The 27,272-nt window shown below is 37.8% G+C and overlaps 1 protein-coding gene across 3 annotated transcripts in view; it reads left to right on the forward strand.

Annotated features, from left to right (window-relative positions):
* Positions 1 to 153: 153 nt before the first annotated feature.
* The window catches only part of NCOR1 (nuclear receptor corepressor 1), a 75,760-nt gene continuing 48,641 nt past the window's right edge, over positions 154 to 27,272 (forward strand). For 2 of the 3 annotated variants that reach the window (XM_052803069.1, XM_052803072.1), the window contains exons 1-8: positions 156 to 290; positions 14,603 to 14,780; positions 16,503 to 16,642; positions 18,793 to 18,988; positions 20,773 to 20,955; positions 22,865 to 22,978; positions 25,562 to 25,618; positions 26,058 to 26,110. In XM_052803069.1, the coding sequence (XP_052659029.1) occupies positions 14,673 to 14,780; positions 16,503 to 16,642; positions 18,793 to 18,988; positions 20,773 to 20,955; positions 22,865 to 22,978; positions 25,562 to 25,618; positions 26,058 to 26,110 (851 nt within the window). In that variant the 5' untranslated portion in view covers positions 156 to 290; positions 14,603 to 14,672. Of the gene's footprint in view, positions 291 to 14,602; positions 14,781 to 16,502; positions 16,643 to 18,792; positions 18,989 to 20,772; positions 20,956 to 22,864; positions 22,979 to 25,561; positions 25,619 to 26,057; positions 26,111 to 27,272 lie in introns of all 3 variants that reach the window. The other variant, XM_052803070.1, reaches the window with a different exon arrangement.

Genomic DNA, 27,272 nt, shown 5'->3' on the forward strand with positions numbered 1-27,272 from the left:
CCGCCGGGCCCGCCCGCGGTTTCTCGCGGGTTGGCTCTGCCTGGGCAGCGCCGCATGCCGGTATGGCGGGAGGCAAGGGCGAGCCCCCGCGACCGGTAGAAACCGCCGAGCCGCGGCGCCTCCGTTTATTCAACAGCTGCCAGGACCTGGCTAGAGGGGGCGGAGCCCACCGAGCCGGGGGAGGGGAGGCAAGATGGCGGTGGCGGTGGCGCTGAGGTTGAGGTGAGACGCCGCGACCGTCCAGCCCCACCAGAGCCTGCCGCCCGGGCCGCCCCAGCGCCGCGCCGTCGGTAAGGGCAGGGGGCCCGGCGGGGCGGCGCGGGGGGGCGGCGCGGCCCGGTGGGACAGCGGGGCCTAGCGCCTCCGCTGTGAGGAGGAGGAGGAGGAGAAGGAGGGGGAAGAGGCGGGGGCCCCGGCCATCCCTTCCTCCTCCCTCCTCACCGGGGAGAGAGCCGCTCTCGTCCCCGGGGGGAGGGCGCTGGAGCTGGGGGGGGGGGGGAGTCCTTGGGGGAGCCGCCGGGGATGGGGGAGGTGGGCGGATGAGGTGTGGGCTGGGGCGGGGGGTGCCCAGTGCCCGCGGGGTTTTTTCTCCATTTGTGCTGTTTCTGTGCGGGAAGGTCCGGAGGGGACGGTGGGGTGGGGGGTGGCCGTGAGAGGTGGCCCTTGCGGGGAAGTTTTTGGAGGGATCCCAGAGCATCGGTGTGTTGGGTGTTGATCCCTGTCCTGTAAGTAGGAGAAGTGCAAGTTTAAAAAAAAAAAAAAAAAAAAAAAAAAAAAAAGGGCTAGTTCTTCAAAATCGGCCAGTTGGACGCTTGGCCAGGAGTGCTTTAGTTCTTGAAGATGTCCTGCTTTCAGAGCTCGCGTGTTGGAGGTGCATTTACGGCCGCCTGCTCCAGCCCCACGTTGAGGTTGTCAGTGGTGGGGAGTTGTTGCTGATGCTGACGCTGAATTATTCATATAGGACCTGTAAACATCCCCAGCTCCTGTCATCTGTGGGCTGCTGGAGGGCACAATGGAAGTGGCTTTTTCTAGAATTATTCTGACTTGATGGTAAAGAACCTTGTACTTAACGATTGTTCTGTACTTAAAAAAACTGCGGGTATGGAGTCAGTTGCAGTTAGACAAGATTCTAGATGGACATATGGACTGCTAGTGTTAGGCAGACTCAAGTAAGTAAGTAGCCTGAACCATCTATTGTTGTCCAAAACCTGTTTCTTCTTGTTTCACAGATATGGTCTTAACAAGTGTATTACCTTTTCCTGACTGTAAATATTGGTGTAACCTAAGAATAAAAAAAAAGAAAAAGGACAACTTATTACAATGAGAAGGCGATGTCCAGTTCTGAAGACTTTGTTTTGTGGCAGCATTCTTGTATTATGCAGTATTTTTAGGTATAGCACTGTAGTTATGAACTGCTAGAGCTCAGGTAGGGATTTTTATCCTAGGCAGTATGATTTGAGGGGAGAAAAAATGGTGCTATTATAAAAAGCATTACTACTGTGGTAAGTAGGATGGCCATGAGCACAGCGTAAGTGCCTGAATAAGTGGACACATAGCGTTGTGTCACTGCACATGAGGACTGTGCAGATCTGTTGTAATTTTGCACTGGAATTTTATTTGCAGAACGTTGTTATTCCTGATTAACTAAACAACCTTGACATTTGGAAAGGAAGTACGTAATATTTGAAGTGCATTTCTAGTTAGCTGAAATCTAGTGTCTTGTGTTGGGGGATGAAAGACCTTCGTGCTTATCCCAAGGATTCAAAAGTTCAGAGGAAACAAGCCAACTACAGTGACCCTTTTTGCGAAAGCATGGTTAATTTTTGCTTGACGTCGCTTTTTTTTGTGATGTAGTATAGGCTGCTAAGGAAAAAAAAAGTTCTATTGTGCTCTATGTGCCGCATAATTTGTCTATTTGAAATATACTGTTTGACGTTGGTCACTAAAATACCTAAACTTGTTACTGAAACATGGGCAAGAGCAGCATTTTGAAATCTTCTTTCTAAGAGTTATAATATGCATTTTTTAATGTGTGGAAAGGATATTACAAGTGTTTGCTTCCACAAGTGTTACTTTTCTCTAGCTTGTTAGTTATTGTACGAATCAATTAGAAGTAACTCTCCAGATCGAAATTACATGCACAAAATCAGAGTATATTCACTTTTCTATATTGTGCTGATGATGATCTATTTTAAATACACTTTATCTTCTACAAGCACTCATTTTAGTTGATCTTTCTGGGCATATATGTTTTTCATTGTGATCTAAAGGGACCTAGAAAACTCAAAAACTGGTAAAAGTAGGGACTGACTCTAAAGCTTCCTTTCATTTCCCCCCCCTTTAGTCCCCTTCCACAGTTCTTGTGCTTCTCTAACTGCATCTTCTAAGTTATTTCATTTCTCAGTTACAGCATGAGTGACAGATGCTTACAGGGAAGGGAAGCTGACTCTGCTTCAACTACTGTTAAATGCATAAAAGTAACTGAAAAAATCTTCTGTATTAGAGAAAAATATTTTCTTTTTTTCTGTGTTACGTTCTTACTACCGGCATTTAACTTACTCTTCCAAAGCTTTTAGCCAAAGTTTTGGTGAAACGTTTTATTCCTCTTCTTTTATGATTGCCTACAAAATAGTTTTAATGAAGGTTTTCTTGCATGATCAAAAATACTATTTGGAGTTCTAGCGTGCGTAGCTACTTAAATTTAAGATTTTAACAATTGTTTAAGCTGGAAGGGATCTACGCCTCATGCAGGTGCACTGCAACACAGTACAATCTTGAGAACAGACTAGTAACCAGACGGTGGTTTCATAATGCAAACAAACATTTCCTGGATGCCAGTCTTGAACTCTTCAAGTCATTTATGTTCTTCAGTCAAATCTGAATCAGTGTTTCAGATGAGAAGCTATTAACTGAACATGTTACCTTGTCTTTCTGCTGTAAATGTTCCAGATAAAAATTCTGACCTATGCAGGACTGCTGTCTGTAAATATTTACTTTGTGCTATTTCTAAATTATGCAAATAGCCAGGAACATGCTGAATATATCTTCCATTTTAGTTTCTCTCTCCTTCAACGATTCTCCATCTAGTAATGATGTTTTGTGATGTTCCCTTCCTCTTTCATGCTAGTTCAGTGTTTATCCACCATCTGTTAAATGAATACCACAGTCTGGGCCTGCTGGGGCTTAAGTTTAGTGAGTTGGTGTGCATACAGAGAGCCCAGTCTTATCTTGGAGCTATGTTTCCTCCCAGTATCCTAAGAGAGATTTCTATGTCCTTGAATAGCTTCATGTCTAAACCACTCATGTAATGTTGCCACTCCCAGACTGATTTGATATGCAGTTTTTTTCTTCAGGCTTAAGGAGGATGTTGGTCTATGTGGTTTTGAAGTCAGTGACCTGCTTATGATTACAGAGCGTATTGCAAAATTAAGATACTGTATTGGTACAAAGATGCATCAGCCATCTCTGAAAAATCCTATTGTTCATAACCCTCAGGAGTAAAAAATTCAGAAATGAAATTTTTATGCAGACAGATTACCTGGACAAACTGTTGACCAGGACTTAAAAATTCTGTGCATGTCAAGTGACTAGTCTTGGGTAAAACTGAAAATGAAAATACGTGCACAAAGATGGCGAGGGGAAGAAAACCTATGAATGAAAAATGATGAGGTAAAGTATAAAATATGCTTAAACTTATACAGTGTTTCTTTTAATACCTTCTCTTGTGCCATACATTCACTTGTGCCTTACGCTGTGCTGCAGGGAAAGTGCATTTGGCTAATTCTCTTTGTAGTCTTCATGAAGGCAGGGGCACGCTTGTCCCATTGAGAGTTGAAAACAGCCGCAGTAGCATTCCCTGGCTGCAGGGCACAGGCCACACGTTTCACGTGAAATGTCTGCTGGGCTGTTACTGGTGGGGATCCTGGGCAGAACCTGGGGCTGCTTTGAAAAGTGGATGCTCTCCTGAATGGATTAAAATACATTCACATTTCAAGGAAGATGTCTAGCAAATGTGAACATAAATCAGCTAGGGAACCTACTGATTTCTGTCCTGTTTGTCAATGTTGGGAGGTTAAGCACACGTAAGTTCAAGTTCAAGTGCTGTTCAGCAAACTAGATAGTTATATTATTACAGTTCAGCTGTACTCTTCACCTCATGAATAGTAGTTTTGGGGAAAAAAAAAAAAAAGAAGAGGAATTAGTTTAAATCGAAAAAATTGTATATACTTGGTCATCCACTATAGAGTTTTGTCTCAGGTTCATAGTCTTCAAATCTTGTTTCTGTTTTTATGCAATCTGAAATGCTGTATTGACAGAGAAGAGGTGACTGGAAGGTGAGAATTCTCCCATATAATCAGTGTAATTTCATGGTTTAGCTATCTTGGAATGTTATTCCCAAAACCTTTCTTAATAAATGTGGTCACTTACCTGTTCCGTTACAGCCATTATTTGTATAGGTGCTGATGTTTCACTATGGTCTCAAAGATCAGACTTAGCATATCTAGAACCTTGAAGTTCTGGTTTTGTTTTTTTTTTCCACAGATATAAAGGCTAACTTATACCATCCATAGTTCAAGATCTCTTCCATTCTTTGCCTTTTTCTGTGACATAGAGGCTGTTGTGTGAGTCTCAGTTGGAGTTACATTTCTATGTATTGTTGCATTGCCTGTGAAGTAGAACATCTCAAAGTTAATCATAAATGTAGTAACAATAAACTTTGTTTCCAGAAGGCCCTGGTGCATTTCCTGTGGAGTATCTGAATAGATTTAGGCATTGCTCTTAGGTACAGTAAAAAAAAAAATTTCTTATTTTTACCTTATTGTATTTTTAGCCAAAATCTAGACTTGATTTTATCTGAACCCAGTCAACTGAGGAGAGTGATGAGGCTGATACTTAGTTTGTCCTGAACCCTTATTTATAGTATGTGGTTTCTCTTATAATACATTGTAGTTTGTGGAGCTATGGGTTTAATCAGTGTGGATTAGTTAAGTTATATTTCCTTTTCCAAACCAAAGCTGCTTTAAAAAGCTGCCACTACAGATACACTTTTGATAATGAATGAACTACAAGAAGAGGCTGGAAACTTAAAACTGTGACCACACAATTTCTTGCATGTTAGATGATGTCAAAAGCAGTTTTGCCTGCAGACAGACTTAACGGTGGAGGAATAAATTCATGTGCAGTAGCTGTTTTTAAAGTGCCTATGCTTTCAGTCCAAGAGAGAGATGCAAAAACCGTTGTTTTGAAGGAATATTTTATGTGTAGTGTATGATATATATGAAGTTTGAGATCATCGTGGTTATTTCTAAATCATAGGTGAATGAGAGGAAATAGGTGAATTTGAGTAAACCTCAGTGAGCTGTTGGACACTGACTCATGAGTGAGGATGGCTTGCCGAGGAGGGTTGTTGTAGTTCTTATCACCACTGTTTGCGTAGCATCTCTTGAACCTCTTGCATGCTACATACTGTTACATTGGAGGATCCTTGGGTTGGTTTCTGTTTCACCTCATAGTTTTGTGGGTGAAGTTTGAATGCTTCAGCTGATGTTTAATTACCCCTCTGGCAGGAATGGGACCCTTCAAAAGGGATGAGGTAGATGTCTGGGGTTTGGGAACTGCTGCAGTTACAGAAAAAAGCAGTCTCCCCTTGTGAAGGAGAGACCTTATCTGTGCAGTGTTTGGACTTTGTAGGGTTTGCTTTGGACATTCAATTCTGTAGATTTGGTTTCTGGTCTTTGGCTCGTGAAATTTTTTTGTGGTGTACATTAACTTCATGCTATTTGCTATATTGGGACAACCAGGAACAAGAAGCTGTTGTTGCTGTGAAAACCAAAATATGTTTTAAATGTCTTTAGGAAATAAGCTATCTACTTTTCTATGATATACTTTTAAAACCAGAAAACCTTGTAAGGTTTGTACCCATCTTTGGTTTAAATCATTGCTCAGTGGTACTTTTAGTCAAGGAAATGTCTATGTCCTTAATTTCTATTTCTGAATGGAGCACCTCCTCCTACCTCTTTTGGATAGTTTTGGTGTTATTGTGACCCTCCTTGGCAGAAGAGAGCTGGATAGGCTCCTTCACAATCAATAAGTGCTATTCCTCGATAAATCTCAGAAGAGGAGGTTTCCTCCCTCAGGGATTCTCTGTACCCTGGTGTGTTAACTGGTGAGTGGATGCTGAAAATATGTATTCTTCTTTGAAATGTATGCACTCAGCACCTCCTTTTTTCTTTCTTTTTTCTTTTTTTTTTTTTTTTTTTGTGAGACAAGTGGGTATCTGATTAGAAACTTCCTAAGATGTTAATGTAGTCTTAGTTTTTCCTGTTACGATCCCCCATATAATATAGCAAAGTGGTGTATAGCCTGGGTCTTGATATCATGTATTAGCAACTTTTCTTTAAGCTCATAAATTACAGGAGAGATTAAAATAGAATTTCCTGGAGAAGAGTATCTTGTCAGCTGAATTTGATCAACCCCATTTTGGTAGAGCACAAATTCTATTTGTATTTGTAGTTACCTAGCAGGAGAGAGAGAGAAACTGTTATTTAAAGATGAAGTGTAACAATGTGATCCTGAGATTTGGCAGCGGTTTGGTTGTAAATTGCATATGCAAGTATGCAACCAATATTCACCTTTTGGCATGGCAATAAAAATAGTTTTGAGGTACTCTTTTAATACTTATTTAATATTTAATGTTCCAAAAGCTATTACTTTACAGAGTTGGTAGCCTGTTAAAGGAAAATCTTTTTCTATTAAAATTTGAAATATAAAATCCTGTTTTAATTTTTTAGCTATCTTGATGCAGATGGAAAAGTCTTGCTAGTATAGAGTAAATGTGACATGTTGAATTGATGGCTGTAATGCTCCTTGACTTCTGTCACTTCTGTAATTGGCTAAATTAAAGTATACCATGCTTCCATGTCATGTAGAATATGTCAGACACTGTATAGCATAATTGTGAGTTAATGCTTTGGACATTCAGAAATAAGACGATATCGTATGCTAGTGGAAATTTCAGGGTGGGAGAAGGGTCAAATTCAGATGTTTGGGCTTTTCTTAGCAACTTTTTTCAAATACCCCCATTGCTGTATTTATGGCTTGATTCATATGACGTTAATAATCAGTGGAGAGAAGGTTATTTAGTGTTCCTAGTAAAAGACAGCCTTAGAGATGTTAATTTTTTTACTGTATTTCTAGCAGGGATAGAAATAGCAATTTTTACGTCAATAACCCTGTGAGTAGAGGGAGTGCAACTATGTGAGATTAAAGTTCTCAGGAATTTACAGTATATTTTAAATGTCTGTCACAGAAGAAAAGGCATTTGCACATGCAGAATTGTCATGGAAAATTCAGCAGTTAGTTGCTCTCAACTTGGGGAAAATATGTTCATTGTAATAGTGTATGCCCATGTGCTTTGACTACAAGCTTCAGAGTATTCTGTAACATGAACTGAGTGGAAAAAGATTAAAGAAGGTGTGGAAGAGGTCCTGAGCTTTGAGGATGATGTCTGTGTTCTGCAAGAATGGGAAGCACAGTATTCTGGAACGTGCTTAAATAGCTGTTACTTAAATTGTCTTTAATTTCAGTGTTGACCTATTAATGTTTTTTGCTTGTAACTTCCAAAGAATCTTTCATCTTTTGGGGGGTGTGCCTAACAGATTTTCATACTTACAAGCACACCTGTAAGCTTGGATATTGTAGCTGGAATACACTTCCTTCGATTCTTGTTTTGAAGCACAAAATTATCTTAAATCTGCTCGGGCATCAACCTTCTGGTAGGTTCTTGAATGAAAAGCCTGTGTCTTTTAGGATTGTCCTATCTAATGTTCCTGTAGCTAATTTTCTCACTTACCATCCCATCCCATACCCCAATGCTTTGCAGAACTTTGTATAAGGTTGACATAGATGAGTTTGAACCCAAACTTTTCTTTGTCACTAAAATTTTTTCATTGTTTTTCTGAATAACTGTCATATGACTATGCCGATAATTGGATATTAAAGCAGTGACTGAAGGACTAATAACTGCCCTTGAAGTGCCTAGTGCTTTCTTAGTTAAGACTTCTAGACTAAGTCAGTCTTAGCTTGTAAAGATACCATTGATGTTCTGACCACTGGAGTTCTAGATGGTAAGTAATACTTAGCCTTTTACTGTATCTATTAGTTTGAATAAATAACTTCTTATATGGAGGTTGGACCCATTAATCCATTTTTAGAATTCTGTCAGAAATGTCCATGTTCGTATTTTCTTGTGTGTGGCATATCCCCAGGATGCAAATTTGATGTTTTTGCTTGAGTGTTTGAACAGATTTATGATTATCTGACAAAATAAAAATACTACTAGGAAGATTTGTTTTGCAAATCTAGCAATATACTTGAAGGGGTTTACTTATGTGACTCTCAACTTTGTAAATTTGTGTTATTGTATGTGAGTTGGAGTGTTTTGTCTCGAAGCTACAGACACAGGTCTGTAATTCATGAAATCTAGTTATTGTGTTTTAATAGGTTGGTCCTTAAATACAGCCTGTGTTGGTTTGGTTTTTTTCCATGACATTGTTTCATTACCTTTTTGTAAAATGAAACAGAAAGAATTATTCACAAGTATTGTTATCACGCTTTGGATGAAGCCTCTCTAACCACTGCTGAAACAGTCCCTTCACTCTTTGTTTTCTCACCAGAGTAAACTTTGAATAAATATCCCTGAATTAATTTTGTGATTCATTGTAGATCCCCTGCGTAAGGCAGAGCCTTCCTTGTTCTGCCATAGGTTAGTTACATCAGAGCTCAATTTACGAAGGCTGCTGATTTAAAAACAAAATCCCCCAACTCGGTTTAAGCCTTATATGACTGTAATCTAATTCTTTGCACTCTTTATATCACACTTAGTTTGCTCAAAAACAAGATGAGGAAAATTCCCAAAAGGATGTGAAATTTAATTAGCAAATGTTGGTTAAGTACTTCAAGATGGCATGAAAATTACTCTAAATGCAAAAGTGTTAGCTTGTTTCTTATATGTGAAGAAAAATTGAGTCTACCCATGAGACTGGTCTTTTATCCCTGAAGGTGAATGTCAGAGTAGGAGCCAGGGTATTCCAGCAAGTGGGGCCGTGGTTCCACAAACAGCGAGTAGGTGACACTGCCGTCTGTCTGGCCTCTTGACCCCTTCCCTTCTGCTGGCATAAACACTCGTGTGGCCATGCGTTGAATGGTTTGGGGGAACTGGCCTGCTAAAAATAGTCACAGTTTTTAAACCTGCTGTATTTTCCCAAGTGAAGAACTGCTTTTCTCAGGCAGTGCTAGCTTTTGCCTGCTTAAAGTGCCGCAAGACTTGAGTCTTATTTCTGATTCAGTCATTGACTATTTCCTGGGTAGTCTTTGATAGATTTCTTAACCTTTCTGTGACTCATTTTCCCGTGTGTCTACTGAAGATAGTATGTCCTTCTGCTTCTTTCTGAAGCATTTTGAGATCTGGAGATCAAGAGATATTGTTGAAATTAGTATTGCCTCATAGAAACCAAATCTGAAATTACGTTATGACTGTTGCCATTTTAATATCCAGTTCTAAATTATTTGTAACTTGCTCAAAATTCTCCGCATATGACAAATGAAAGTGCAAACAGTAGCTTTTAAGAGGAAGTCTGAATCGGATCTGTTCAGTAGTTTGAGCTGGCCAAAGAGAAAAATATCGTCATACCTCTAGAAATAAACATTGTTAAATCATTTCCAGGGCCTGAAACTGTTACTCTTGTCACTGCTTTTTCTCAGCTAGGTATCATCAGACTTAACAGTTTCTTTTTTGTCTCTTTGCTCCTACCTCTCCTGTAATTTTAATATGTTTTTTTAAATATTATCCGTTTGACACTACTGGGTTTCCCCATCCCTCATATGTTTTACCACAGAGTCTGGGAATGTCAGTGAAATGGAATGCCACTATAGCAGAATGGACCGGGTTCTGAAGTACAAAACAAGAAGTATTTCTTTCTGCCCCTTCTAATTGTCAGTATTCAGCGAGACAGACAATTTGCCAGCCTGGTTGGCAGCTGTTTGAAAGTATTCACGACCTAACTTTATCTCTGTGAGACATTTAAGGCAGAATTCCAAAGTCTGTAACAGCTCTTGTAAATATTTATACGAGAAACCTCTGAAATTTGCAGAATAACATGAAAAGGTATGAAAATACTTGTCTGAAAAATAGAATCTTGCTGGCATTGACTGAACAGAGTTGGAAGCCGATTTCTTGTATTGTAATTTGTCAAGGGTGCTGAAAATGAAGATGAGCAACCTCTGTTCTAGCAGAGAAGAGGAAACCAATGGAAGGATTGAAGAGGCAGAGAGAGTTAATAGCGAGAACCTTTAATGGAGGATTCTGATGGGATTTGAATAGAGCAAGATGAAGTTTGTCATGACTAATGGAAGGATACAGCAGTGACAAAAGCCCAGATGAGGTTGTTTGCAGCCTACACACACAGTTACAATTTTATGCGAAAAGACTGCCATATTTAAACATAATCTGAACGTATGGAACTTGGAGACGTTACAGCAGGAAGCTGGCATTGTCCTCACTGACCAAGAAATAGATTGATGAAGAGTAATCTGTGTCCGCTGGATAGATGGAAGCAGATGCTGAAGAGAGAGGCAGATGCTTTTAGATGGAAGGTCATAAGGTTACCTGCAGAGAAATAGGAGTTGAAGTCAAATACTTACATCCACAATTGCAGAGTTAAGGTAGTAAGACAGGGACAGATTATTGGTGGTAATTCTATTGGCAAATATTGGCAAAAACTCCTCCCCGCCCCCAGTATGGCAGAGAGTGTAAACAAGCTCATACTATAGGAGACTGGGAGATAAGGTGGAGTCTGCAGGGCATGTAGAGAGGTCAAATTAGGAGAGCGTGCAGGCACATGTAAATGTCTGTAACAAGAAAAGGAGTCTTAGAGGGAGGGAATATTGTACTTCAGTGTCATTCTACATGTACTACAGTGTTGATTTTGTCTTGAAAGAAATGAGATCCTACGCAGAATCCCCATCCTATAGTTCCCTCCCTGCACTGTAATTGCCAATATGTAACCATGTATTTTCCTCTACTGTTACCACCCTTATCTCTTCTTGCTGTTGTATCAGTTCCCTCAGGGAGGAAGAAGAATGCACCCCCCCATTGATAACTTCATTTTTTTTCTTTTTTTTTCTTTTTTTCCCCTCTCTTCACTTCCTACCTCTCTTATTGACCATGATTATAACCTCTAATGCTGTTTCAGTTGCCTTCCTCTGTTGGCAGCTTTTCTTTGTTTCACTTTTGGGTTGTTTTTTTTTTTTTAATTTTTATTATGGTGCTAAGAACATGATCATACTTGCAGTTCTCAGTAAGAAGGCATTAGACTGAACGTTTTCATATGTATTATGTAAAACATGTAGGTTATGAGATGGGGGGGTTGAGTTAACATTGTTGTATGGGTGAAAGATGTTCATGCTTGTGCACCATGCCCCCTTCTTCCCCCTCATCTTTCCACACCTAGCACAGAATCTGGAGAGTTGGTCGGGACCTCCCATTGCTGTTGGTTGTCAAAGTTTCTTATATCAATGAAGATTTTAAGACTAACGGTCCTAACACAAACCTAACAATCTGTACATGAAAGTTCTTGTGAATGGAGAAATAGCCTTTATAGCATCATACAAAATGAGTGTGGACCGAACTTTCAGCACCTGGGTTAATGATCAACTTGCAGGTTTGACTGAATATTGAGAAAATAAGGAGAAGATGTAACTTGACAGAGTGAAACTAGAAAGGGACCTTGAATCATGCAGTAGTTGGCCTATATTTGTGTGTGATTTTCAAGTGGTTGCTCTCCTCATTGCCTCTGCATCCCTAGATTCTTCAGATCTACCTGACTGTGGTCAGCATGTCAGGGAAGAGAATAAGAACAGGATGAGTATTTATTGATACTTTTTGTAGAATCTGGTATACATTTCTGGCTCCCTATGCCTCAGAATGGGTGTCACAGAACTAGAGAAGGTTTGGAAGCGCTTGACAAGGAACAGCCAAGTAGACTAGGATTCTTCAGCATAGAAAATATATGGCTGAAGGGATATGATAGAAGTCTACAGAATCATGTGTGCAACAGGGAAAAAAAGAATATGAAATAGATGTTTGGTCTGTTTGAATGTGAAAACCAGAGATATCAAAGGAAGGTAGTGGGTCCAGAGTGAACAAAAGCTGATGGTTTCTCTTGCGAAGTGCCACTAAGCTGTAGAAGTTCTTGCAACAAGCAGTTGTGAATGCTGAGAGTTTATACTAGTTCAGAAAACAGCTGGACAAACCAATGGAAGAGAAAGCCATTAAGAAATCTTAAATAGAAAGGCTCTGACTCAAGGAATCCCTGAGCCACAAGCTGTGTCTTGGGGAGCTGCTAGAAGGCGGAGAGTTTGTTGGGAGAGTACTGGTATGTGTTCCCTAAATGCCTGCTGCTGGCCTTTGTCACTTACAGCATATTTGGCTAAAAGAGCTTTGGTCAGATCCAGTATTACTGTCTTTATTCCTCACTAAAGTTTTGAAGGTGTAGCAGACATACATATACATAAAATCCAGTTAGCCATCTTCAACATATTTATGAAGACTGCCTATGAAGCTGGTGAGGTAGCACAAGTTAGGGCATCAGCAATTCATCACACTAAGATTTGTACTTTTGTAACCTTAAATTGTTTGAGCATCCTTATACCATGGAGCCAGTTGTTCATTTAATAATAAATGTTCACCAACCTGTGATGGGAGTAGTTATCACATTAGTAAACATTTGATTGAGCTGACAGTTAGCTATATGCTATAGTTCCACGTGAACTTTCACAGAAATTGAGAGAAAAATCAAAGGTTTTCTTTTTGCTGTAGCTTGGACTTAAGAATACATTTGAGTGTTCAAGTACTATAGCTTGCAACTAACTGTCACAATGTATATTAGCTAGAACTGCTTGCTTTCTGATGCTGTTCCTTGATTAAATGGAAAGCATATGACTCAGACTTATTAGACCATCACATAGTTGGTAAAGATGTATTCTAATGAATGGAGTATGAATGATGAAGTGTAATAAATGTTAATGGTGAAGAATTCTATGTTAGAACTTGTCACTTGGATATGAATTATAGGTACTATAGTAGATATATAGGTACTATAAAGCACACAACTAGTAATCTGTAGTATTGCTGTGTAAGAGAAACTGTAGTTTTTTCTTTGATTTTTCATATTTGAAAATCAGGTTTAAGAGGTAAATCTAAATTTGTCTCATTATTCTGATAGTCCAATGTGTAAAGCTTTGTTTGATGGAGAGGTGGGGGGGAAAAACCCCAACCAGAACACGAATGATAAAATTTGTCAGATAAACTTTAAGATCTGTTTGTATAGCTTGCTGTGTCTGATCCTTTCCTGAGCTGATTTTGTCTATTGACTGTTAATGGAAAATGCAGTTCAGAAGTATAACTTTACATGTGATGTTTGTGAAAGGCTGCAGATTAATGTGCTTTGAAATGAAGCCATCTAGGCAGGGATCAACAGTTACTTTATTTGAAGGTCTGATATGTCTGCTAGGCTCTGGACCAGAGGTTGAGAATTTGCTACAGGTCTGATAGAATTCTGTATTTAATACATAGGCTCCAATGATTACATCTTTTGAGCTATCAGAGAGAAATATCTTGTGTTTAAAGAATATGTATGTCTTGCTCTTTTGGTTAGAGCCATAATTTACCTGCTCAAAGCACTGATGGGCACAGTGTTTAATCAATGTCTTCTGATCTTCAGCAGCTGAAACTGTACACAGCTTCATAGATGCTTGGACTGTGTTAGTGAACTTGTCTGGATTTTTTTCAGTGTTTAAAATCTTCCCCAGATCAGTATGCATTTCAGTGTTTGGTGTTAATCTGTAGCTGGAGAATACAGTAGAGTAGTCATTGAATGTCAACTAAGCAGGATTGTTTTAAGGCTTCATAGTATATTCAGTTTCTGGCATCCTGTATGAGACAAACTATGCTGTCAATTGAAACAGTGTTATTTTTTTTCTTTGTGACTGCCTTTTTTACTAACTATTTCTGCAAAGCTGCTGTTAGATGGTAATAGTATTTTAGGGCCTGACTAACACACTGTGGCTTAATGAACTGTAGGTGGCATTCAGTAAAGCAGCCCAAGGACTACCTGAATCTGAAAGTAAGAAACAGTTCATAGAATCCAAACTCTCTGTAGAAGAAATGAAAGTGAACTTCATGTTGTGCTAAGGAAATTTACTGTAAATAAAGAGTCCATCTATAGACTATTATAACCTCTTTAACATCTATTTAAGGTGACCTATTTTTCTTCTAAAATCCTCCTGATTCAACTGGTAACTGGTAAAATTATGTATTCTGACAATATAATCCTCAAATCTTTGGGTAGACAATGCTGACATGTCTCATTTTGAGCCCATTTAAGACCCGTTAACATGTTTCAGACTAGAGTAACCTATTAAATAAATACATCAGGAAAAAGCTTTTACTGGTAATGGTTGTTTTGCTTAGGTGACTATGGCTGTAATGTATTGTGAGTACATCTGGTACTTCAGTGCTTATCAGTGATCTTTTTTCCTTTAGGCGGTTTCCTAGAAACATGATTGCTTGCTGGTCTTGATCTCACAGCTTTGTGAAGACTTCTTCTCTGATAATGTCAAGTTCAGGCTACCCTCCTAACCAAGGAGCATTCAGCACAGAACAGAGTCGTTACCCTACTCACTCTGTCCAGTACACCTTTCCTAGCACCCGACACCAGCAGGTAAGGAGACATGAGGGTTACAAATTTAGCAAGAGTGTAATTCGGGTGTTTGCTATGCCAAATGGGATTTTTTTTTTTTCTTTTTTTTTAAACCAATGAAATACAAGCCAGTCACACTTGAAAACAGTGGAGTTGCAGACCAATATGCCCTGCTGAGGAGCACTGCTGCCAGTGTTGCTTAGGTAGATAGTTGTGGGGTGGTTTGTTTTGGTTTGTTTTGCCTTCCTTTTTTCTGCTGAAAGCACTGCATTTTGATTCTTCAAGATTATATATGTATCTGCTTTTTCACTTGGTTTTTGACAGAAAACTGAGTTTTATAAGTCTGTGTCTTTATCATGGGGAATTAATATAAACTTCCTGGTTTTATCGTTGGTTTCTCGTAGTTAAATAAATTCACCAGGGATTGTGTTCATAAACTTCTGTTGTAGTTTTGCTTTAATTTATTAATGTTTAGTCATCATAGTAAATTTGTCCAACGTAAGTGTGGCTGAGTCCATATGCATTGATAGCAATAATTTTCCAACAATGTGCAAATAATCTGACTATAGTTAGTATACGTTTAATATGAATGCAGTGTTCTGGGTGTAACAAATCCTTTGAGAGACTGGACTTTTGGGGCATTTGTGGGTACTAAATTTTTATGGGGAATTAATCTCCTATTAGGCCCAGGAGCATAAGAAGTGAACCCATAGTCATCTTTCCTCCTTCTGTGTAAGGAGTATTGTGCTAGATTCTCTGTAAGCTAAATGTAGTGCTTGACAAAATCTGTGTGCAAGGTGGAGAACATGAATCTGAAGTATAAAAACTTGTGTTAGACTCTGAATTTTTTCTGAAGCAGCTGTGCTAGTGCTTCCAGCTAGCTGTGTTCTGCTAGCCAGAATTGGGATAATGGATTTCTAAGAATCTCCTACTTGATCATTTCTGCCAAGCATTTATTCTGCCATCCTGTGCTCTCTATGACATGGTAGGCTGTGGAGGACTAGCTGTTGGCTTTAGAATAGCTCGGGTTTCCCCCGTTTTAATGTAATTCTTCTTCTGCTACAGATACTTTAAATGTTTTGTTGTACTTACATGTTTGCAAAAGGAAATTCAAGAATTGGAGCTTTTTGGCTTGCTCTGTATTTATTTTTAGATAATTTGTAAAAACAAAATCTTATGGGTAATGACCTATTGCTTCCCTCTGGTTGATGCCAGCTGCATATAATTATTAAAAGCAAGTGGTTGAAGACCCATATATACAAATAAATTGTCTTGTACCTCACTTTGATTATAAATTATATCAGTCAGAAGATGCATTTTGTCTGACTCTTAGTCCTAATTAATAGTGTCTGATATAAAAATGTCTTGAGGTGATAACAGAAGGAATTGCCTCGGGGTTGCTGAAATGTAATCTTGTTTTACCACTGTAGTTGGATGTGCAAAATTGATTTTAAAGGATATTTTTTGAAAGGATATTCTTCTGCTGCTGACTCATTTGCGTTTTGTTAGAAGTTAATGTTAGGTGGAATTCTTAGCATAAGTATTTAGTCTCTTTTAAAGTTAATTTAAAACTTAGAACTGCCATTTACAAACTTCATTTTTTGAGCTTAAATAAGGCTTTGGTGATCTGGTCTTGGTCTGTATTTAATACCTTTGGAAATGATCATTCCGTGATGCCAGATGCTTTTGATCCTGTTTTTTGTGCCTTTGTTCTTGTTAACATCAGAAGTGTGTTCCATTTAGGAATTTGCAGTTCCCGATTATCGTTCGTCTCACCTGGAAGTCAGTCAGGCAACCCAGCTCTTGCAGCAGCAGCAGCAACAGCAGCAGCAACTTCGGCGCAGGCCTTCCTTGCTTTCTGAATTTCACCCAGGCTCTGACAGGTGAGGATGCTGTTTTTGAAGTATGCGAACATGAATCTTCTATGAGTCTGTGCTTTCTGTAAAGTTAATTTTAGCTGCTGAATAGAAAGGTTTTTGAGTTTCACAGGTTTTGTCTAAGTACTTGACTTTTATTGATCGGTGCTCCATTGTTGTAACAGTGACAGTCTCATGTGTTTGAGTGTTGTAGCTGTTGTGCAATTCCTCGGTCCCTTTGGCTTAACTAATATATTTGTTTCACAGACAGGAAGTGACGGTCTGCTTTGCTTTTCCCACACCTCCCCTAACAAGCTGTCAGTAAACTTCTGAGAATCCAAGTGCATATTGCAAACTTTTTAATGCTGTTTAGGCTAAAAGTGTGTAAAGTTTGTACCTTAGGATAATTTAATCTTGCCGAGTGGAAGCAACAAGTGCAAGAGTTGTTACAGTGTGAATATTACCTGTCATATTTCCTAGATTAGGCTTGCTTATTCAACAGATTGTATCTGTGTGGCTGGGCAAGTAAGAAACAACAGAGCTAACTGGGTATTTGAGTTCTAAGAATTTAAAACACTGAAATGTGGCACAAAATGGATTTCTAGGCACAGAGGACTAAATCAGTGTGTGCTGTTTTTGGCAAGACACTTAGCTTCATATCATTTGTTCTAAATACCCTTTTTGTCAGTCTTGTATACCATTCCTGTCTCTGTGTAAGTAGATGCAACTGACCTGGGTTCAATAGGTTAACTGAAGACAAATATAAGTGAACCATATGTTGTAATTTAGTTTCACATTGGTAATATCTTACTTCTCAGTAAAATGGGTTACTTCACATGGATATTAAGGAATATTCAAATGTACATTAGTATTACTGTAAGGTTGATAAGTTCAAGAAAGTTTTCAGACTGTGTTAAGCATTCATTTGACTATATACTTGAAGAATATCGGATATACTCTGAAAACCAAATTTAGAAGTTAAAAACCCACTACAGATCAGAATAAGATTAACTGGATTGTAGTAAGTTAGTAAGAATATGCTTCTGTTTAGTTGAGAGGTTACTATATGATTTATGCACCTCAATTCTTTAGCATATTAGTATGCTGATCTACAGTCATAAGGAAGTGTTACCGCTTGTAACAACCTCTTTTTTTCTTGGACTCTTAGTAAGTATATCTGCTAGGAGCAACTTCATATGCTGGATTACTGCTAGCAGTTTATTTTGGATATAACTGAGGTATCTGGTTCTGAACAAATACCAGTGATGAATGTTATGTAAATACTGGTGTGGCTTAAAATCTCATTAGAATATTCCCAGAAATAACTTGATAATAGTGAAATCTGGGGCTTGCATATTGCCTTCATCTTGTGTCACCAAAATGTCAGTAATGCTCTGTTTTAGTGCTGAGAATCATAGTAGCTTTTAGAGCTCTCAAAACTTCAGTTTATTGCAGAAGTAAATTTCCCCCCATGTTGTAAATTTGTAAAAGCTTATTCAGTAGTTCTGGCAAAATACAGGAAACTACTGTCATCTCTTCAGTGGCACTTCATAGGAAGATGTTGAAGCATATGAGGTTCTTTTATGGACATCCTGTGCATTGCACTGTAAAGAAGCTAGTGATACTGTTCTTTTGCATTTTTCTGAGAAGGAGGAGTTTTTAAATGACTCATGGATTGAATCAATGACTGTTTCTGTTGTATAGTAGCATTTTAGTAGAGATCAAGTTCCAAATAGGCTCATGGCTCGTTTCAGGCATTCTGTGTATATTTAAAAATTATTTGACTGCAAAAATGAAATAATGGAGCTGTTGTGGCCATCTGTGTTCAGTGGAATATAGTACTATATTTGTCTTACGGATTTTTTTTGTTTATAATTTGAATCGGAGCTTGGATTTGAACAATATCATTGTAGCAGTGGTAAGTTTCTTTGAGGGTTTGTAATGATAGGCATGCATTTAAACAGTGTCTTGTAAGATTCAAGTTACCTTTCTCTTTTTCAATGGATTTTAACTATTGTATTTTTGAAGATCATACTTAAAAACATTTGTCTGCCTTACTGTTTAGAAGGATCTTCCCTAAATTGCATCTGTGTATTTGAAAATGGTTGACGAACACCAAATAAGTTTTCTTGTATGGAAAATGTATATTTTAATAGTTTATTTCTTCTGTGTATTAGGCCTCAGGAAAGGAGAACTGGATATGAACAGCAATTTCATCCAGGTCCATCTCAGACAGATCATGATTCACTGGAATCTAAGCGACCACGTCTTGAACAAGTCTCTGATTCCCATTTTCAGCGTGTCAGTGCAGCTACTGTCTTGCCTTTAGTACATCCTTTGCAGGAAGGGTTGAGATCTGCAGATATTAAGAAGGTAAAGCCATTTTCTATTATAATGCTGAAGGTGTAACTTCCTGTGTTGCGGTAAGCTAATAATTTTTTTTTTGTTAGGTAATTTTTTTATTTGTTTAGGTTCATTCTTTAATCCCAGAAATTTAATTTTACACATTATCACAAACTGTGGTCATGAGTCAGTGTTACTCTCTTATAAAAAGAACAAGAAGATAAGTCTGCCTCAAACACAGTAAAGAGACTGGGTTTCTGAGTTGCCACTACACTCTTAAGTCATTAAAACCTCAGTCACAAAATGATTATAGTATAGTGCGTGAAATATTTCTGCTTTTCGATTGAAAGCTGCCGTCAAATGCATTCAGGTCCATTTTTTTACTGTAATTAATATTTGTACTGAATGGTCAAAGTACTTCTCTCCGCCCCCTTCCCCTTTTAAGCATTTGAAATGGATCTGCTTATTTACGTAACACTAATTATATTTGTCACTGTCTCATTTTGGGTAAACGTAGGACAATCTAGTTTGGTGTGGGTATTTTCTATTGTAAGTACTGAATATTGATTAGAGCAATTTGCATAGAGCAGATAAATGTCTCTTAAATGAATATTTAACATCTTCTGTCATGCACGCACACAAGCACACAGCCTCACACACCAAAAAGGTGGTGCATAATGGGTGTGACTTCTGAAGGTGAGCACTCAAGTCTCTAAACTCAGATCATTTAAAGAAAAAATTCACCATATGGATTCAAAAGCTAATAGGCAACAGATTTTTAAAGTTGATTACTTGTCTTGCCTTTTCTCTACCATTCCTTTTATCATGTGAATAAACTGCCTGTGAAGTAAAGTGAAATCATGACAGCATGTGATTTCTTAGTAACTTCCTCTGTTGCATAGCAAAGATAAGATCAAAGTGGGTTGGAGAAACCAAGCTAAGGCATGCAATGTTGACATGCTTGCACGTAACTGAATTTTTATCCAGGCACTACATGCAGAAATCTAATGTCTCAATTTAGAAATACAGCCTAGTATTATCTTGAGGAGAAGTGGCATTCAGACACGTCATCTTTCAGTCAGATTAGCTTGAATGAGGGAGGTATTACTGAGCTAGCGTTTGCCAGCTAGGTAGTCATGCAGCACAATGCTCTGAGGACATAAAGACAAGCTACAACAGTGCTGATGTTAGAACATGAAGCATGTTGAAATATGTCATTTGGAAACAGACAAAAAAAACAAAGGGAAAAAAAAATCAAAGCCAAATGAACAGTGATCTGTCCTCTCTTAAGTCATTGCTTCTCTTAAGTCATGTTAAGTTCTCTTGAACTTAACATTTATAAGTTAACACAACTAACTCCAGATGTACTTTATCAGCCTGGTCGTGATTATCTTCAAGAATATCCTCATCAGTATATGTGCAGAGTATTGAGGATTGGTTCTCAAGTAACCCTTCCTTTAAAGATAGAAGATACTGTTTACATTTATGAAGACATATTTTTAAAAGGGAGATGTTTTGATCGTAGTTTGTTTTCCAGGTAAATATTGAAGTGTGCTGTTATTTTTAAAGGTGGATTTGAAATTACAGTATCATGAATGGGTTGTCAGTTAATTCTAAAATATTTAAAGCATTAATAAACTGAAATATTAAACTTTAACTTAGCTCCTCAACAGCGATATAGATAACCGGAAATTCTTTTTAATTCATGCATGCTAGTTTGGTTACTGAACACTCATTCACGTGTTATCAATACGACTTGATTTCTCTCAATCTCTGCCACCCCACCCCAACCCCACCTCCTGTCCCCATGAAAGGACCCGGCTTTTGGAGGAAAGCATGAGGGACCATCTTCTCCAATTTCTGGTCAGCCTTGTGGGGAGGACCAAAATGCTTCACCTTCAAAGCTGTCAAAGGAAGAATTGATACAGAGCATGGACCGTGTAGATCGTGAAATTGCGAAAGTTGAACAGCAAATCCTTAAACTGAAGAAAAAGCAAGTAAGCATAGCAGACACTACTGTTGTTATCTGCCAGTGAAAGAGGTGTGGAAAAACTTCATTTGTTGTTGGTGGTGGTGAATTTTTTGATTACATGAACCAAATGAACAAGTTAAAAAGGGAAGGTTGTGTATACGATATTGCTAGAATGTTTAAATAGGTGGGACATCACATAAACATTTTTTGAAAATAGCCACATAGGAACATCAACAGCAGATGGCTTTATATTTTAAACTTTTGTTAGATGACTAGTGAAACAAGGGCACTGTGACTGTAATTTCAGCTTTAAAGATGACTGCTGCGTGGGGGGAGGCTATCATCTTTCTTCTTTCATAGTCTGTGCAAGGGGAGACTCCCTTGCGTGTGTCTCTGAATCCAGAGCTTGTACAAAAGTCCCTGGATCTTCTGCTTTCGCGAGCGTAAGAGATCCTAACATCTGGAGCTAAAGTCAGCCTTGGGGGAAAGTGTAGTAGGAAGGGTATGAGTAAACAGAGAGCAGAGGAGGATGTCACTTTTTTTAGTACGGTCCTGGCTACGCTTTGTATCAGAGAACTGCACTTCAGCTATTGGAAGCAAAGGAAATGTTTGCTGGCAGTAGTTGTTGCCTTCCCAGTAGCTGTTGTGGCCAACTAAACCCACCCTTCAATCTAGGCATCTGTTATTCATTGGCAAAAACAAAGTTCTTGTCTCCTTTTAGTTTTATGACTTTCAAAGATCCAGATAGAAGTAGTGCCAGCTTTGGGTTTGGTTTTTTTTTGGTTTTTTTTTTTTTTTAGTGGAAACTGTAGGAAATGAGAGTTACACTATAGGATTTGTTAACTTGTAGGTCCGGGATAACAAATAGACAACTCTCTGGAGCAGTATGTTTTTATGGTCTGGAAGCATTTAATTACACCTGAATTTTAATGACCTGTAAAGTGACCTTCAGCAGAAAAACAAAAAAGGATGTCACTGAGTACCTGGCTGTATGTTAATGGTGCTTATCTTTTTGTTTGTTTGTTTACTTTTCCACAAAATCAGCAAGTACTATGCATATCATCTATGAAGGTTCATTTGTGCACATTTGTACTATGATTTGACTTGAAAAAAATTACAAAGTTGCTGTTGCCTGCCATAGCTGAGCCTGTTTATTATGGCATTCTGCAAAAATTTTAGATTTTGAATTCTTATGCAGCAATATAACACATTCTAGCCAGTGCTGTAAGACAGGATGGATCCCTAGTGTCAGAATTTCTTTGTTGTATGTTTGTGGCAGGCATGGATGAAGGGTATGTACAATTAAAAAATGAAGATGTCACTGAACCAGATTTATTTGATGTGAAAGTAAATCACAGCAGTGTAGTAGCTAGGAAAATATTACAGGTTTTTTTGCTTGTTTGGTATTGTAACAATCTTAGAACTTCAATATATGTGGAGTTGTTTATTTCTGTTGTGAAGTCCATTTAGAATGATGTTCTCTGTGGATTGTTAGAAGGACTTTTTTACCTTTTTAAAAAATAAGACTGTAGTAATAATGACACTTGAATATCTACAATGTAGAAAGACACCTCTGTGGATTACTTCCTCTGTGAGAAGGCAGGTTTGGTGTAACTGTTCTCTAAAGTTAATATTTTTGTTTAAATAGTGATAAATTACAATGCGACAATGGATTTAAATGTCAGGCTGAAACAAGTCTGATTCAATGCAGATGAGTCTTGCAAACAGTTAATTTGGTTTACCAGTAGTACAAAAAATAGTCTTGTTATCGACGCTGTTTGCATTAAAACCATTTCATTCATTCCTTGTCAGTTAAGGAGAGAAATAACAGGCAGTGCTAACTGTTGATCAGATGCATATTTTATCTCTGGTGACTAATTACTGGTAAGGGTAACATGGTGCGGATGGCTGATTTTCTTTCTTTCGTCTCTTAGCAACAACTTGAAGAAGAAGCTGCTAAGCCTCCAGAGCCAGAGAGGCCTGTCTCCCCTCCTCCAGTGGAACAGAAACACCGCAGTATTGTCCAAATTATTTACGATGAAAATCGGGTAAGTATGATTTTCAGTTGACTGAGTGTAGCTGTGAATCTGACCCAATGTGCTAAAATTCATTATGTCTTAATTTACTTCCATGGGGGCTATTTTTGCTTCTCCTGTTTTATTGATTTGCCCACCCCTCTTTTAATATTCATTTACTTCTTTAAATGAAAGACACTTGCATGACATTTTTGTTCTTGATCACAGGATCCTCCTTCTATCTCATAAGCAGTCTAGGGAAACACATCTGTGGGTCTTATCCCTAGACCCTTGTGTTGAGGTGGTTAGATATATATAAACATGCACACACACACACATACGTGTGTGTGTATATATATATATGTTTGTATACGTGTAGATAGGTAGATATAAAATAATGCTTCAGAAATTTATCTTGAATTCTCTTTTCCTCACATAAATACTGACAAGCTTGGCTGAAGACCCAACATTTAAATTAGCTGAAGGAGGAGAAAAACTGCATATGTTGTAAGATTGTATGCCTTCTTTTTAAATTCTGACTTCTGGTACTTAAGATTTGGATGAATGAACAGATATGAAGAAGTAGTATATAGGTGAATAGTGAGCTTGTGTTGCATAAGTGGTGAGAAAAGTACAGGAGCTCAATAATGTTGTAAACAGTAGCAAAGTGCTTCCTGCTGTTTTTTCTCTGGTAGTTTGAGATAAGGGAGTTGGATATCTGCTGGTTTGGAAAGTATTATGATCTTCTGTGAGGGTGCTATATGTTTGCTTAATTTCCCAATTTTATTTTGTAGTTTAGAGGAACAGTTAGCTTCTATTACAATAGACTATTTTTGAAAATTTGAGGTGGTAAAAAACTGCAACACAGTACTAGATTTTATACAGTAGAATTGTGTCCCAAGGGTTCCATGCAGCTTGTTCTCCCCTTCCCCCAGTTATCTGTGGAATTTGATATATTTACTTAATACAGCACATTAGGGCAATTATTATGTTATAAAAACTGATGTAAACAATGTACAGCAATATGCTTACTTCTGGTTACAAACCAGTTTTACTGTTTTAAATCTCTTTCACACTATAATGTAATTAAAAATTATTAAAATCATACAATCACCTTACAAGACTTCCTCAAGCTGAGTTGCATGTTGAGTAGTAGGCAAAACTATGTGAATTTGAAGACATCTTAGCAGGCTGCTATGCAGCTCTTTCTCTGCTAACTCTGGTTACAGGTGGGTTTTACAACAGAATTTTGAACTTGCTATTGCATTCCCCATCCTGTGTATGTGCCAGTAGATAGGGAAACCCATTTTTATGTTGCCTGAGATGGAGTAACACGTCAGTGTATAGTCATCTATTAGCTGCTACTGTCTGTGTAGCTGTTCATATAGTATTCTATACACAAGGAGAATTACCAAGCTTGATGTGTTTGTGAATCGATTTAGCACTTGGTTTGAGTTCTCGTATCAGGAATTACATGTACTGTAGAATGGCAGTGTTGATGGGGCTTAATACAGATAGCACGTGTCAATACTCACTGTCTTATTTAAAGGGTTATTAAAGATGTATTAAGCCATTCGTGTACATAGCATTTCTTTGGTGTCTTGTCTTCTGCAGTTGTACAAGAGGACAGTCCCCTCAGCAGCTTTGCTTTCATCTTCAAACCATGCAGTTTAGGATAATTACTTTTAATATTCAACTACTGTTGGCAAAAATGTGGTTAAAGTAATAGGGCTAGAGTTCAGTTTTAAATGTTTTGAGACCAGAAAAACCATTCTACCAGGGTAATACTATAATATTTCCTTGATATATAATTATTTTGTACAGCTGTGAGTTCCAAAAAATTTCTCAAGATTGAAATCACATGGAAAGAGGTTAGAACTTAGCAGAATGCTTTCTAATAATAACTGCTTTATGGATTAGTTTCTGCTATATTTTTCTTTGCAGATGTCTTAGGGCTAGCACATACAGCTATTGGGGGGGGGGGAAGCAAATTTGAACTAGTATGTTGGATCATTTTAGATAGCCTTGTCTTCCAACAAGGGGCTTTAGATAGCCTTGTCTGCTGACAAGGGGCTTTGGAAGATCATACAGGCTTGAAATGAATTTGTGAAAGCCAACTGGCTTATTCAGTGCTGCCTGCTTTAGGGTCAGAATTATTCTGGGGTCTTCACCTAGTGTGGGGGAAGGAGAACCTTTTACCTCTGTGTGTGTGTTTGTACACACTGATGCACACTCCCAGACTTGGCAATTGGAGAGTTTTAGTCTCTTAATTCCATTTTTCAAAGCTAGCTATGCTTTGTTTTACTGGACACCTTTCTTCATCTTAATAATTATTTGCTGTATTATTTATTAAATGTATGGCCTTTTTGAACTGCAGAGGTCAGTTTCTCCTTTTATGCTCTATCGGCTTCCAAACATGGAGATCAGAGTAGAAACAGCACAATTCAAGTACAGGTTTCTTGATTTGCTGAGGCAACATTGCAGAAGTAGGTTAAGAAGGATATAGCATGGTCAGACAAGGGTTTAGCAGCTAGCTTAAGTGAAAGAGTTCAGATACACTTTTGACACTAACTTCAGATGATTTACTTAGACTATACCAAAAAATCTTACTTGCAGAAAAAAGCAGAAGAAGCTCACAAGATTTTTGAAGGTCTTGGTCCAAAAGTTGAACTGGTAAGTTGTGGGTTTGTTTGGTTTTTTCTGTTCTTTTTTCTGTATTGCCAGTTGTTGTAATTCTATTGTGGTAAACAGATGTAGTTCTGTATTTACGTATAAAATAAGTGTGTGTTTAAATGCACTGGTGAATTGGGGCTTGAGTGAACTGATTGGCTGCATAAGTGTAATTTTTACAATAGATTTGAATCTATTTGAGAGAACAGTTTGAAATACGAAAAAAATGGAACACATATATGTAAGTAGTTACAATGATCTAATTTTAAGTAATGAAATACATGCTTTGTGTTGAGTATCTTCTGGTCCCTTCAGATTGCTGCATCTCAGATTGAGTGCACTGTTGGCAGAATACTAAAATATTGTTAAATGTATTGCATATGCTTTTAGAATTACATGCATTGAAAAGTACTAAGCATACCTTTCTAATCCAAAATTGTAGCCGCTTTACAACCAACCATCAGACACAAAGGTCTACCATGAAAACATCAAAACGTAAGTGCTTTAATATCTTGTCATTGTGCCATTTAAGGGACCTAGACTTAAACATTCACTCAAATTTTTCATTGCTGTGATTTCCAAACAGAATGTGTGTACTTTAACCATAATTAAAAGCTTTCAGTCCATGTAACTTTCCGATTTCTATGTTGTAGAACAGTGCTGCAAGACACGAGTTATATATACTGAAGGCAGACAGAAACCATAACTTTTCATCTTAACTTAAAGTCAAAAATAAATCATAAAACTTAAGTTGGTAATGCTTGTGTTTTTCAAAGTCTAAAATACCAGATTTGACCTAGATATGTCTAGTCAACTTTTCCTGAATGTACTGTTCAAAGAAGTGTTTTAAAAGTTAGCGCTGTCAGTAAACCGTAGGAGGAGTCCTGAATTTTTTTTTTTTTTAAATTATCTATTTATTTATTGACTTAACCATGTACTTATTTTCTGTCATGGGCTATGAGCAAAGTTATTGCACGCTCACTTACTTGTTATTTAGGGCAAACCAAATTCAGTGATCTGAAATAAACTGGTTGTCTTCTCCTGGAAGAAACGTGGATTTTGAGGAAAATAATTGTTTGTTTCTTTTTTAATATAGAACTTGTTTCTCAAATTTGTATGAGCTATGTTTTTTTAGTTCACTGGAGCAAATATTGTTTATAAATTGAAATAAAATTTAATAGATTCATGTTTAAATGTGTTTAATTAAGCTTATTTGTACTCAAATGTCCATAAAAGAGACCTTCTCCATGGTGTTTTTTTGTTGCATCCGATTACTTTGAATGTCTTGGTTCTGCAAAGATGATGGTGAACTCATTTCTCTACAGAAAGTCATTAATAATGTAGAACAAAATCTTAGTTTTTACCTATCTATATCAAACCAATATTGATCTCACTCTGTAGCAATATTATAAAATACCAAAATAGTGATTACTCCATTGCAACAAAAATCAGCTTATTTTGAAAATATGTATTGCTACTAGACTTCGGTGAAAATAATTGAGAAATTTTAACTGTCACAAAAGTGTGTATTTCTTGCAAACCCTCCTTGAGGAAATCCCACCCTATTGTAACTATGTAGAGCAAGGCCTTTTCATGGCTTTTCTAGAACGGTAACTGAGAAGAAGATACTTAGTTTCATGTCTCGCTTTGAAACTCA

Source organism: Harpia harpyja, chromosome 12, assembly GCF_026419915.1.
Source record: "Harpia harpyja isolate bHarHar1 chromosome 12, bHarHar1 primary haplotype, whole genome shotgun sequence".
Lineage (NCBI taxonomy): Eukaryota > Metazoa > Chordata > Aves > Accipitriformes > Accipitridae > Harpia > Harpia harpyja.